Genomic DNA, 14,351 nt, shown 5'->3' with positions numbered 1-14,351 from the left:
CAACACACTATACAAAATTTCAATAGCAATTTATATATAATTTCAGCAGCAATTTGTATAGAATTTCAATAGCATTTTGTAGAGAATAATATATTACTGAATTATGTTCTAATAAATTGATAAATTCTAATATTTAACTAACAACACACGATAAATACAAAAATATAGACAAATATTCGGGTAATTCAGGTAGTTCGGGTACCGGAAGATATTACCTGAATTACCCAAACTAATTACTAATTTCGGGTAATCAAAATCACTATCCGAATTTAGGATCGGATAGCTCGGGTTCGGGTAATTCGGGTACGGATAATGGGTATCGGGTAATTTTCCCAGACCTAGGCAGAACACACTGCATTTGCGAAAGGACTCAGCATCGTACGATTAAAGAGGGCTATCAAAGACGCTTGGCAGACTGCCTTGCATAAAAAGTTGACAATTGACATCACCCAAAAAAGTGGACATTCTTGTGTCTTGTTCCCTCTAGTGAACCATTCTTACAGCACCTGTACAACACTGGGTTACATCTTACAGCACTACCCAAAATCTCGAAGCAGTCCGTGCGCCTTTCGCCTTCCAAAGCAACAACTCTCAGTTAAAAGTTAACGACAATGCTTCGATCAGGCCTTAGGAGAAACTGAGCGGCACAACGTCCATCTCCTCGTTACTTTGTCAGCGACCAAATCTGCAGCCGTCTAGAGAGCCTCCGGTGCCCAAAATATCACGCGGAAGTAGATATAGATACAACATAACAAAAGGAGCAAAGGGGTGGGTGAGGATGCAATTTCAAAAAAAAAACTGGATTGCAATTGTCAGAAGGTTGGGTGATGTGGTAAGTTCTTCAAGCGACAGCCATATGATCAGTGTCTGTGGCGATGTAACCTAGAGTGCCACCACCCCTGCTCGGAGGAGTTCCACCTTTGGTATGATCCGATGCAATGTCCTGGTGGTTTTGTTCCCAGCTCAAAATCCTGGACCTTCCAGGCCTGGAACGGACATTCGATCCCACAGGGAATGGTTCCTGAGGAAATACAAAAAATAAAATGTTAATGGAGATGCAAAATGATGAAACCGAAAGACTATCTGCATTCCCTATTTGGCATATATGAAACAGTGGGCCTGTTTGGTTCTCATCCACACCATCCGCACCCTTGTCAGACCTTGCCTAACGTGTGGCCAGCATTTGTATTAGGCAAGGTTTGGCTAAAATTTGAGTTCATGACAAGTGGGGTCACAGTTGAAAGATTCAGACAGCTGCCACAGTGGCAGGGTTTGGCAAATTGTGGTAACCTTGTAGATTAGGTGGGGAGGAGGGGAGAAAATATTTAAATAATCAATAAATATGTGTTTGTCAATCACAAAAGGAAACAAGACACAGAATGATAGCCACAAAGGAAATATAAACACTGAAAATCTGAGATTATACTCAGCACATAGGACTCTTGCAGACAGTGACGTTTCTAGGGCAGCCAGTGCTGAAACGGCGCAAGATAATATCTACAGTAGTTATGCGATAAGGCAAAGACAGAATAACTACTGTGTTCAAACTAGCATATTTCAAGGATAAGCCAGACTTGTATACAGAGCAGCAGGGTTCACATAGTCATATACCATGATACAACAGATAATAGAGATAGATAGAGAACATACTTGATCTCCTGCATTTGGACCATCAGAGTGGAAGAGTATAGGGCGGCAGCGTTTATCCTCATTCATCAAACTTGAGTTCTGGAAATGAGCAACAAGAGCTGATTTTCCTTGGATTCTAGCATAAGCAAGTGAGGCCACTTTCTCACTGTTGAACTTCTCCCATCGTTTCCCATGAAATGTCTGCAAGAGACAGATGTGTTAAAGTTCTTCATTTTCATACTCCATCCGTTTCTATTTATAAAGTGTGCATGCTTTCCAAGATCCAACCTTCATAACCTTTGGCTAATTCTTAGCAATAGGAGTTTGTAGATTGTTGGATACAACTTTAGTACCACTAGATTCATATCTGAATGCAGTTTCATTGATGACCTTGTGGTCATAGCTATGTGGCATAAGAGATATCAATGGCCAAAATATAATAGTATTAGAGACAGCACTGACTCAAACCGTGCCTTATATTTTTTATGACTGAAACACAGGGAGTACCATTGAACATTGTAGAAAAGGGCTAGTAATATGCAACAAAAACATTCTAGATAAATGACTTGAGAACTTGGCAATCTATATCTAAAAGTCACCAATAATATTTCTTTCTTTCATGCACATAGAAAATCAAAGAGAATGTAGAAATAAAATGAGAGTTCAATAGATCTATCATAATCAACAATGTAAGTATGTTGTAGAATCAAGGAAGCTGAGCTAGCTCTGTTAGTTCAAGTCCTTGTCAAGACAAATTTGGAGAGAGTCTGCTTTCTTTTTAATAAAATGCCACTTAGTTCCTACTAGGTTCGTCTAGTTTTTTTAAAAGTATGTTGTAGAATCTCACCTTATAAAATGGAACAATATTGTCAGGATTGATCATGTTGATGAATGCATAACCAACATTGCACTTATTCTGAAAATGGAGATTATTAATGGTTAGTCCAACAAACATGCCAGTAACAAAGAAGCAAGTAAAATTAAAGAAATATCTGCTAACCAAGACTAAGAGCAGATTCACTCACCTTAAAGTCAATTGGCAGGTAGATAAAATCATAAGTTCCCCGGTGACTTTCATCAATAGCTGCCAGGAGCATCTTTGATGTGTACCTACATCACCACAAAGGTTTATAGGAACATAAAAATTTGTATGACTTGAAGTATAGAGGATCTTGCACAGAAAACTAGAATAAATCCCAGATATATACTTGTTTGGGATATTCTTTATCATCAGTGTAGTCCGGGAGTCCTCGCCCCGGACTATACGCTCAATGTCAAGCTCAAACAGCCTTTTATTGTCAGATTGATTTACATTCGAGTCGTTTCTTCGGCTCCGCATCCGTTCACCAGCAGAATCGAATGAGGATGGAATAGTTGCCACATGGCTCCTTCGATGGAAAATATGCCCCCTCCGCTGAGGAGAGGGAGCACTCATGTGTGCAGGAGACAAAGCTGGGTCCATGAAAGTCCCTCCACTGTGAGGAAACATACCATTGGTTTCCAACTGATGCAGATGTGTGCTACCAGGGAAACCCATACTTCCAACACTCCCAGGGTTGAATCCTGGTGCTTCCATCATCTCTCCAGCATATCCATGTCGTCTATCCCAAATTGATGGATTGACAGCTGGGGCAGATCCCACATGTTGATGATTCATAGGGATGGTATTTTCAAGCATGCGCAATGGTGCTCTTGAAATTCCATGCACTTGCATCAACTGGCGAGATGATACATTATTGGTAAATGGGCCCGTGCTAGGCCATAGCATGGGAGAAGAATGCTGCTGATGTAGGTTATTAGAATTACTCCGTGCTAGTTGGTGACCATGGAGAGGGAAGCTGCCAGTTCTTGAAAATCCAAGTGCTGCGCAAAAATTATTAGACAAGTGAGCAATCCTCTATCATATAATAGTTAGTTACCATAATATACAAAAGGTTTCTTGTAATCAACATAAAAGCACCCATGCTTGCAATATGGCATTATGAGAAATCACCAGCAAGCAGAGAAAAAATGTCCATGCAACTGATATGCAAATCTGGGTACTCGAAAAATACCATGTATAGATCACCAAATAAGAAAACCAAGATCTAATAGTTGATACCTTCAGTATGAGCAGAAGATTGATTGCTGAGATTCCCACAGCCTCCTTTGTACATATGCCTGCCATCCATTGCTTCAGGAGCTCTAGCATTGCTCTTAACACCGATGGGAGGTATTGAGCAGCTATAGGGGATACCATTTCTTAGTCTGTCATTGAAGTCAGGGAGAGAATGAGGATGGAAAGCAATACTCTCTTGAAAGCCACAATCCATTCGCCCCTTGTTCTGTACATTCATCTTTCCAAGTGAATGGATGTGCTCATCAAGAACATGGTGGCTGCTTTGTGATCCTGCAGTTGCAATTCCAACAGGAGAGGATCTATTTCTTATGGTAGTTGAGGGAAGATCCAGAAAACTTCTTCCCTCTTGGAATTGGTTTGTCGGTGTCTGAACTCTAGAATGTAAAACCTGAACAGTTCCACTATCTGTGCCAGTGGATCTGATGGATGCCATATTGATGGAACCTTGCATTATGCCTTACAGTCAGAAAGTAGAACAGAGAAAACACATTTCAATATTAGAAATAAAAATGCATACCAAAGCATGGTGAAGGACTGTTTGGGCTTCCCAGTTTGCATCCACCAAACCGTTCATGCTCCAACACGCGAGACATCTGCTGCATCAAACTGACACACAGAGAACAGATATATTACTAAAATAACAGATTTAAGATCATGGTGCTTTCATATACAAATGTGGCTCAGTGTTGGTGACCAGGCCTGTTGCGGGGTGTATACACAAGAAGTTTAAGATGCAAAGTGGTCACGTAATATAAATATTACCGTTTAGTACCATCCAGACAGCCAGGCTCCAATTTGATTTTATTTCCTGCAATTTCACTCCTGTTTAAGGCATATCGCGCAGCTTCAGCTGCTCTGACATCAAAAAATTCTATCGATCTGTAATGATCATTGTCTGAAATAGGGTGAATCTGAAAATAAAGTTATTTAGTAATCTTCCACCTGAAATAAGAGCTAAATAATGTAAGACTTTATGCTATATCATGGTATCATACCTCCTTGATTTCACCAAGGACACCAAATATCTGGTGCAGATCATCATTAGTTATTGAGGGGTCAAGGTTAACTATTACCATGTCCTGGTTGATATCTTTCTCCAAAGGATAGTCCTAAGAGAATAGAGTCACCATTAGATAGTGCAGCAGTTATCAAACTTACAAATATTCACATAGTTCCAGCACCAATTGGCAAAAAAATAGGCAATTTCATAGACAGAGACTCAGGTAAAATAATAAACAAATAAATAAATAAATAAATAAATAGGAAACAAACACTGTAATAACATCACAGAAAGCAATGATAAAGTATTGATGGGAAAGACACAATAAAAGCATGTTATAGAAAAGGAAAACATCATTATATCATGAAAATACTACTACCTTTGGAATGGAGTAATGTATGTCAAGTTTCCTACATCTGAGTGACTTGCTTTGAAGGGCCCTCATAGCATTTTCCGCCGATCTTACATCATAGTAAGATACCATCACAAAACCATGATGTTTGCAAGAAGCATTAAGTGTCTGCATGTCTCCATATTGCTGAAAGGGAATGTAAATATCATTAGACTTAAATCTTCTGCCTCAGGGTATGACTAGAACTCTATATGAAATGGAAGACTTACCTCAAACATGAGTTTCAATTCAGAATCCTCAATGTTTCTATCAATGTTTCCGACAAAAAGGATTCTCGAGGGTCGCTCACCATTCAGTTGGACAATTGACCTAGTCTGACTATAACTAGTTCCGCCATTAAATTTTGACGATTTGCTATTTCCATCTGCTTCCAATTCCATTCCACCTCCAGTACAAAATATATCATCATCAATCTCATCCTGATTATTCACATGGGTATTATACCCAATATCACCAAAAACACCTGACAATAAGTCGTCGTCATCAGGGAGCAGGTTGCCAATTATTTGGGTCTCAATTTCCTTTGTCAACTCAAAAGGCTCATCATCGGCATGGTTGAGATCAACTTTTTCAACCAGCTGACCAACAACTCTGTTCTTTGACGTTAATCTTACTGCACAGCAGCAAATGAAAATGAGATTAAATTGTTGCTGGAACCAGACCCTTTTTTTCTTGGATGCAGTATAAAAAATTGAAAAGATGAAAGTTCACTAAGCCAGCGGATTCTTTCAGCTAGTAGAAAGATAAAGATCAGTGAATAAAGAAGCAAGATTCTTAAAGGAAAAAGACAGTAAATTCGCTTTGTCTATATTCTCTTCTGTTCATCTTTTCCCAACTATTTCCCAGACTCTTTCTTTCTTTTTATATTCATGCACTGATATTTTAACTATTGCTAGTAGAAACAAGCTGCTCCTTGTGCAGTACTACAAAATACATTCAGTCAAAGAAAACATGAGAAACAAAGTATGATGCCTCACTTTTCTTGTCAAAAATGTCGGGAAGGGAGCTGGAGAAAAGTCCGCTTTCATATTGGGTCCCATTTAAACTTCCCCTTCTACCTTCCAGAGGTGAAACTAATGCCTTGGGAAAAGAATCATGTTGGTTTGCTGGATCCTGATCCTCTCTCCAGGAAGATGGTGGCAGCTTAACATCCAACAACTTGTCATCAAGGCCAAATGGCACTTTCTGGTCCATTAGCTTGTATGGCCGCATAATATCTAGCTGATCCACTACTGTTGCACCAATAGGCTTGAGCTTTTGCAGCGGAGGACAAGCCAATCTGCCTGTTCGGAGAAAAAACAAATCAGTGGCCGTCAAACCGTGGCACCAAAGCCCAAATAGGTATGATGGGGTAATACTAGCAATGTTTAATTCAAAAAACTGTGCAGAGAACACTGCCAAGACACCTCACAAAAACAGTTGCCAACTAAATCAAATGTTTGGCTTCTACATAAAAATGCAGCTACCAAAAACTTCCATGGAAATGTGATACACATCCTCAGGTCTTGCTCGATCCGTTGTCCAAACTGGAGAAACATGAGTGCCAAAAACCCCAACTACTAGCTTCGTTCTTCATTCACTTGTCATTTAGAGCATCACAGTCATTGATCATTACTTATTTCTAAACAGACAACAGAGACTTTTAACAAAACTATAATGCATAGAAGTATGTCTGATGACAAATCTAACATCATCCTCATGTGAACATCTAGATACTTTTATGTATAATACTGGTCCCAGACACCCAGATAGTTCGCTGCTCACAGGTTATAATATGCTAGTTTTCTAATTGGCACAATTATTTTTAGGCAAGAGAAAACTAATTCGACCACGATGTGAACCAAATGCTCAGGCACTCACCAGCATGCTCAGGAAAGCAACCTTGCTTCAATAGTCCAACTTGCCTCTACAAAAGAATTTGGCGTTATGAAACGAATTAGCCTTCTGCATCAGAGTAGTAGGCCGTAGACACCAAAAGTAAAGAGCTACTGCTTGGCCAGAAAATATATAGGCACGAACCATCATTACCTATGATTCAGGTTTCAACTAGTGGAGATCTTTGCGGGGAAACCCTCTAGGTTGAAGAAAGTATTGAAGCATTAATTTCGCAAGCACAGACGAACTCACCTCAGGACGCAAGCGAAGCTCGTTGGGGAAGGAGGACGATTCAGGCTCCGCCGGAAGAAAGTGGGCCGGGGGCATGTGGCGCCTCTGCTCGGTTGGCATCCTGCGGGCGCTGCACCCCACCACGGACCTTAAAACACAGACACAGACGCATCAAGTTTCAACGCTCCCGGGAGCTCGGTTCAAACGGATCAAAAATTCAAAGCATAAAGCCGTAAACACAGAAACCTTGAGGAAGAAGTGCACGGAAATTTGGTCCTCGAAGAAAACCGGGGCCATGGAACACTTGGCAGAAATCTACAGCTTTGGGGGGTCAAAATTCCGGATCAGAGGCACTCGCTTTTACCCACTTTAATTAAAAAATAGTGTATACTAGCACAAAATTCCGTGCGAAACTATGGGCTCCAGCAACATTTGGCCGTAGTAAAAAAAAGAGCGCAGAAAAAAGACAAGGGAATTAATTAACCAGTGGACCTCGGTCTCGACGAGCACCAAAAGCACACAAGAGACTTGTGATCAAAATAAAAGCCGGAACCGACAAAAAAAAATGGTGTACCAGACCGCATCAAAATACTGAGCCCAGCAGATCGCGCGAAGGAACCAAAATCAAGCGAAACTCCCCGTAATCCAAGCACCATTTGCTCCCAAAAAGGCTGGTAACCGCCGACCAAATTGAAAACCGCACGAACAGCAGGAGAACATCCAAACAATGGGTAAAAATCGCGGGGAGAGAGAGAGAAAGAGAGAGCGCGACGAAAGTGCGACCTCACCAGTTGGGCGCCTGAAGAGATCCCCTCCTCCGCGTCACAGTCCGGAGCCCGACGCGTGCACGCAACCTGTTGACGACGCAGGCGGGAGCTGGGGGAACGGCTCCATGGCGCGCAGGCCACAGCAGCAGCACCTTCCCCGGAGTTCAAAGGCGGAGGCGGAGCGAAAAAGGGTCTGACTCCAACCGCGCAGCAAATGCTTGCAACGGGGAGCAGGACGCTGGCTGCTACCTAGCTCCTCCCCAGTCGGACGCCCCCCAGCCGAGCAGCCTACCAAACCCTAGAGATTGACAGGGACAGCGACGCTAACCCTCCACTCCTCCCCCATTTCCAGTACTTCTTCCCTCTCCAGCGCCCCCACAGTGCTCTCAGCGAGGTCGCCGGAATACTTACTTCTCCGGCGAGTTGGTGGTGGTGGTGGTGGTGGTGGTGACTGGCGGAACGGAGAAGCGAAGCAGAGAGACGAAGCACAAAATTGGTTTTCAAAAAGGCACGGAATATTATAATAGTATTATACTATTTCGCTATATTGGAAACGCGAAACAGGAGGGCGTTTGCGCGTATATATATCGGGGGTTCGGGCGGGACCCACCGGCGGTAGTCTTACCGTGCGGGGCGCCGCGGCGGGTAGCTGGGCTGACTGGATGACAGGGTGAGCCCACCGTCGGAGACCCCACGCGTCGGTGAGTGCGGCTGGCGGACGGACGCTCGGGGGCCCACGTGGCGGATGGCGCGGGAAGGGAAGCGGCGTTTTGGACGGGAACGGAATTATTGGTGTGGGGGAGGTTGGGGCACTGACCACCAGTGAGTTAACGTGAGGTGACGTGTGGTTTTGGTCCGTCAGGCGTCGAGGATAGCGATGCCACGACCACGAGCCGTGAGCCGTGGGCCGTGGCGTATGGGTATGGTATGACCGGTATGGATGGATCAGTGAATCGAGGTGAACGGGACCGGCTCGACGTAGAAGAAGTACAAGGCCTTGTTTACTTCCACCAAAAACTTAAAAATTTTCAAGATTCCTCGTCATATCGAATCTTTAGACGTATGCATGGAGTATTAATTATAGATAAAAATAAAAACTAATTACGCAGTTTGGTCGAAATTGACAAGACGAATCTTTTGAGCCTAGTTAGTCAATAGTTGGACAATAATTATCAAAAACAAACGAAAGTGCTACAGTGTCGCGAAATATTTCCCATCTCCAACTAAACACGGCCTTGGGAACGCTTTTGTCGAAACTTGGAAAGTAAAATTTCGTAACTATCTGATCTGATCTGAGATCATCGTGTCGTGTCTTGGATAAGTACAGGTAGTGTTTGTCATTACTTCATGTCTTCCTAACATACGAGTACTTATCTAGAAAACGTGTGAAGGTGTTTATCTTTCAAAAATAAAATAAAAAAAAAAGTTTACCTAACCTTCTAACTATATAGAGTGGATTACTTTATCCCCATACTATAAAATCGGATTTTTTATCTTTAAACTTTCAAGAACCGGTTAAATAACTCCTTCAAACGGTTTTGGACGGTGGTTTTGCTATAGCGACGATGGTTTTGTCTTTATCTTTTTAAATTTATTTTCGCTAAATCTTTGAAAAATCATAGTAAATCATAGAAAATCATATTTTGTTGGACTTCACATGAGTATATCTACAGAGTGGAAGTATAATATGGTATGTCTTAGTACATAGTTTTTTTTACTTTAGATCTTTGTTTTTCAATAATTAGTTGGAATAATTCATAGATCTAAAGCTATAACAAAAGATTTATATTAAACCATACCATATTATATGTTCACCTATAGATCTACTCATGTGAGTCCAATAAAATATGATTTTCTATTTTATATTTTTTTTATAATTTATATGATTTTTCAAAAATCCAGTGAAAATAAATAAAAATAAAAACACAAAACCACTGTCATTATAGCAAAACCACCACCCAAAAAAGGTTGAAGGAATTATTTGACTGGTTTTAGAAAGTTTCAAAGATAGAAAATCTGGTTGTTTGAGGAGTAAAGTAGTCCACCATATATAGTTGAGGTGATTATAGACTTTTTATCAAAGAAAATCACCCAAGTCACGTCAAAAACGATGTGCTCCCTCTGTTTCAAATTTTAGCAATGTTTATATCTCTAAATAAATTTATTATAAAATATATTTAATTGTCTATCTACCAATACCAATTATGTACATAAATGTTAATATTGTCTTATGTTTGGTAAAAGTTAAAAATGTTTGAATTTTTAGAAAACGAGAAATTCTTTTTTATGGGATACACAATAATACACATGCATCCTTACTTATTAGCATGAAAAGAGATTAGTTAAATTTATTGATTTTAGCTGCTCTTTAAAATAGTTTTGATAAAAAAATACTAAAGTAGTCCAACATACTCTGTCAAACTAAGGCCTTGTTTACTTCCACCCAAAAACCCAAAAATTTTCAAGATTCCCTGTCACATCGAATCTTTAGACGTATGCATGGAGTATTAAATATAGACGAAAATAAAAACTAATTACACAGTTTAGTCGAAATTGACGAGACGAATCTTTTGAACCTAGTTAATCTATAATTAGACAATAATTACCACAAACAAACGAAAGTGCTACAGTGTCGCAGAATTTTTTCCTAAAGGAACTAAACAAGGCCTAAGAGGTTGAATGGCCAGTGAGGTAGACTATCCAAAATTAGAGAATAAATGAGTTAGGAAAGATAGCTACTCTCTCCATCCCAAATTATAAGTCATTCCAAGAATCTTAGAGAGTCAAAGTATCTTAAGTTTGACCAAATTTATATGATAAAAATAATAACTATTATTATACCAACTAAGTATCATTTGATTCTTTCTTAATTATATTTTCATAGTATACTCACTTCATGTTACAAATTTTAGTATTTTCCTCTATAATTTTGGTCAAACTTAAAAGTGCGTTGACTCTTCAAGATTCTTGAAATGACTTATAATTTGAGATGAAGAGAGTACTGAATTTGGAGTCATTTACACAGTCTGTTGGAAACGTTTTTCCTATAAAAGTTAAACTTACCTTTAGAAAACAAGTTGGCTAATCTCTTAGAGATGCTTTAAGTCTTAAAAAGTAAAGAGAAATACAGTCAATTTGGGACATTTGTCAACTCTATTGATAGTGCTAATGCAGACTACTAATGGTATGTGTGTCAATAAAATTTTCTTATGTGTTGACTAGATTTGTATAAATATGTATACTAAATAAATTTATTATGGAGATGTATTCAATGATCTAGATAATTATACTCACTCCGATCTATTTTATCTAGCGCAAGTTAGCTCCTAGATTACACTCTAACCATTCATTTGCTTTATATTATATATTATTTATGCTTATGCTTATAAACTTATAATCATTGGGTAGTAATCATATAAAGTTTATATTATAGTAGTTAAAAAATATTAGTCTGATTATCGATCAAAGTTTTTAAAGTTTGAATCTTGATATTTGTGTGTGTCACGGAGCAAGTATTTTTTTTATACTACTCCATCCGATCCATTTTATCTGGCGCAGGTTAGAATGACACGGTCTTCTAGATTACATTTTGACCATTCATTTACTTTATATTATATTTATTTATGCTTATAAACTTATAATCATTGGATAGTATAATTCTTTACAAATCTAATTATATAAAATTTGTGTTATAATAGTTAATAATTATTAGTCTAATTAATGGTCAACGTTTTAAAAGTTTGAATCTTGATATACGTGTGCGCAGATAAAATGGACCGGAAGGAGTATAATAATAATACTTTTATATATTTGTTTAAAATATATAGCGTTTGACTTATCAGGGAAATAGAAATGACATTTAATTTGGGAGTGGGTGAGTAGACAACATTAATTACATCAACAGCTTATTAATCATGGCATGATGAAAAGGCGGGCGTCCAGGCCTCCACGAACGATCATCCGGAACTGCGGATGGTAGTAGTATTAGGCCTTGTTTAGTTCAACCTAAAAACTAAAAAAAAAATTAAATTTTAATCTTGTAACATGCATGAAGCATTAAATATAAACGAAATCAAACCTAATTACACAGTTTACCTATAAATCACGAGATAATTTTTTTGACCCTTGTTAATTTATAATTAGACAATATTTACTATGAACAAATAAAAATATAGCAAAATGTAAAAAATTTTCGCATCAAACAAGCCCTCCCGACGTCACGTGTGTGTCTCAGTACTCCCGCGCGCAGCGCGTTCGAAAACCGGGGTGCCGGGCGGGGCAACCTCGTCTTTTCGTCCCTCGATGCCGCTGCCACAGGCAGGCAGGTGAGAAAGGTGAAAGCGCAAAGGAAAGCGGTCGCCGTCCCGATGGGCCCCGCGCCCTATCCTCCGAGGATAAGCCGCTTCGCGGTCGCGTTGTCGCGTTCGGGAGGCCAGGGCGTGTCGCCGCGCCATTTGCTTCCAGCCCCTCCGGTCCCGCTTGGCAGTGGGATAGGTAGGGTGGAGGGTCTGTGTGCGTGTTGCGCCGAGTAGGTCACGGGTTCGTTTCGAAGATTCGATGCGGCAGCGGCAGGTACGGCGGCGCGTGCTGTCTGTTTTTTTTCTCGTCTGTCACCGGAGGCGGACGGACCATCTAGGCGATACGGCGAGTACCATAGTCCACACAATACCGGATTTACCGGCACCGGTGAGGATTAGGCCTTGTTTAGTTCCAAAAAATTTTGCAAAATTTTTCAGATTCCTCGTCACATCGAATCTTTAGACACATGCATGAAGTATTAAATATAGACAAAAATAAAAACTAATTGCACAGTTTGGTCGAAATTGACGAGACGAATCTTTTGAGCCTAGTTAGTCCATGATTAGACAATATTTGTCAAATACAAACGAAAGAGCTACAGTGTCGATTTTACAAAATATTTTGGAACTAAACAAGGCCTTATTACCACTGGAGCGTGGCGTAACTGCCAATCTGGAACGCAAAATCTTCTTTCAGGAACCTCCTATCAAGTAGGTAGGATAAAAAAAATCAGAACTAGATGGCTGACTCTCTGTCAAAAGAGGCGCTTCATACCCTTACAACCAATCAAATCATTCATTTAAGCACTTGTACTAATCCTAGTTATAGAAATAATTGTCCGGTCATGCGAGCAATCAACGCTATAACCATTAACTTTGTGATGGTTCTATCAGCATTGTACTGTTAATACAATCTAGCTTATTGTCAAAAAAAAAATAGAACGCAAAAAAACGACCACGAACGGAACGGTTCGCGGTAACTTCCGACGACTCTGAACTCCACGCCGCGACCGACCGCGACTTTTCAGGGTTGCCGGTTGCGTGTTGCTCATGTGTTCCATCGACTGTACTCCGTACTCTCCTACACACGCATGGCTACCGGCAAATGGACAGGCCTCGCGGGTTCATGATTCATAAAAAAAACTAAAAAAAATTTAAGATTCTGGCCTCGTTTAGTTCGTAAAAATTTTCAAGATTCTTCGTCATATCGAATCTTTGGTCACATGCATGGAGTATTAAATATAGACGAAAATAAAAACTAACTACACAGTTACCTGTAATTTGTGAGATGAATCTTTTGAGCCTACTTACTCCGTGATTGGACAATGTTTGTCAAATAAAAACGAAATGCTACAGTACCCAAAAACAAAAAATTTTGCGAACTAAACAAGGCCTCATATGTGGACTATTAAGGCCTTGTTTATAAAGTTGAAAACGGACGCGACGAATCCGGTTTCGTCCGCAACCGTATACCGTATTTTCTCGTTTGTTTTTTTACAGGATAAACGAAAACGGGACCGAAAACGGGACGGATTAAAACAGGAGCGGGATCAAAAACGGTAGAGCGTTTGTCCGTATTTGCGGAATACCGTTTTTTACCGGGATATCCCGTTTTCTATCCCGTTTTTCATAAAAACGGGAAAGTAGTTCAACATAGTCTCTAAGCCCAATATGATCCAAAATGTCTCTTGTCTTATATGATATATGGATAATTTATATTTGTGTGAATTGTGATCTATGGACTATGAATATGTTCTTATGAGATGTATGGATAATTTATATTTGTGTGAATTGTGATCTATGGACTATGGATATGTGGTATTGTATTAATGTGGTCGCTAGTTACTGATCAGTGCATATTTGATATTTGGTATTGCATTTTGGTCTCTCTATTTGCGCTATCATATGCGGCTTACATGTTCCGGTTTAAATTTTCGCTTAAACGCTCGTTTCCGTCTATTTTTCGACCGTATTTACCCCTTTTCGTATTACCGTTTATCCCGCTACCGTTTTCGCTCCC

General features: G+C 39.8%; 1 protein-coding gene across 2 annotated transcripts; it reads right to left on the bottom strand.

Annotated features, from left to right (window-relative positions):
- On the bottom strand, positions 393 to 8,580 carry LOC8072031 (protein MEI2-like 4). Of its 2 annotated transcripts, none has more exons than XM_002446310.2 (15): positions 8,055 to 8,580; positions 7,288 to 7,414; positions 7,021 to 7,066; positions 6,138 to 6,443; positions 5,370 to 5,773; positions 5,128 to 5,286; positions 4,744 to 4,857; positions 4,511 to 4,659; positions 4,266 to 4,354; positions 3,731 to 4,192; positions 2,838 to 3,492; positions 2,655 to 2,739; positions 2,477 to 2,545; positions 1,651 to 1,830; positions 393 to 1,021 (listed from the first exon to the last, which is right to left on the bottom strand). In XM_002446310.2, the coding sequence occupies exons 2-15, from the start codon at positions 7,384 to 7,386 to the stop codon at positions 842 to 844; spliced, it is 2,997 nt and encodes a 998-aa protein (XP_002446355.2). In that variant the 5' UTR covers positions 7,387 to 7,414; positions 8,055 to 8,580; the 3' UTR covers positions 393 to 841. The 2 variants fall into 2 exon arrangements, with proteins under 2 accessions (XP_002446355.2, XP_021318809.1); XM_021463134.1 differs by lacking the exon at positions 8,055 to 8,580 and adding an exon at positions 7,513 to 8,013 and having other exon boundaries at positions 452 to 1,021.

This window comes from Sorghum bicolor, chromosome 6 (assembly GCF_000003195.3).
Source record: "Sorghum bicolor cultivar BTx623 chromosome 6, Sorghum_bicolor_NCBIv3, whole genome shotgun sequence".
Lineage (NCBI taxonomy): Eukaryota > Viridiplantae > Streptophyta > Magnoliopsida > Poales > Poaceae > Sorghum > Sorghum bicolor.
The sequence above is the reverse complement of the archived record's forward strand: the minus strand, read 5'-3'. Positions and strand labels throughout refer to the sequence as shown.

Coding starts and splice junctions, on each gene's coding strand:
- LOC8072031 (XM_002446310.2), bottom strand. CDS start 7,386: ATGCCAACCGAGCAGAGGCGCCACATGCCCCCGGCCCACTTTCTTCCG. Junction 4,355..4,510: donor TGTCTGGATGGTACTAAACG/GTAATATTTATA, acceptor TCTGTGTGTCAG/TTTGATGCAGCAGATGTCTC. Junction 4,193..4,265: donor CAGTCCTTCACCATGCTTTG/GTATGCATTTTT, acceptor GCATAATGCAAG/GTTCCATCAATATGGCATCC.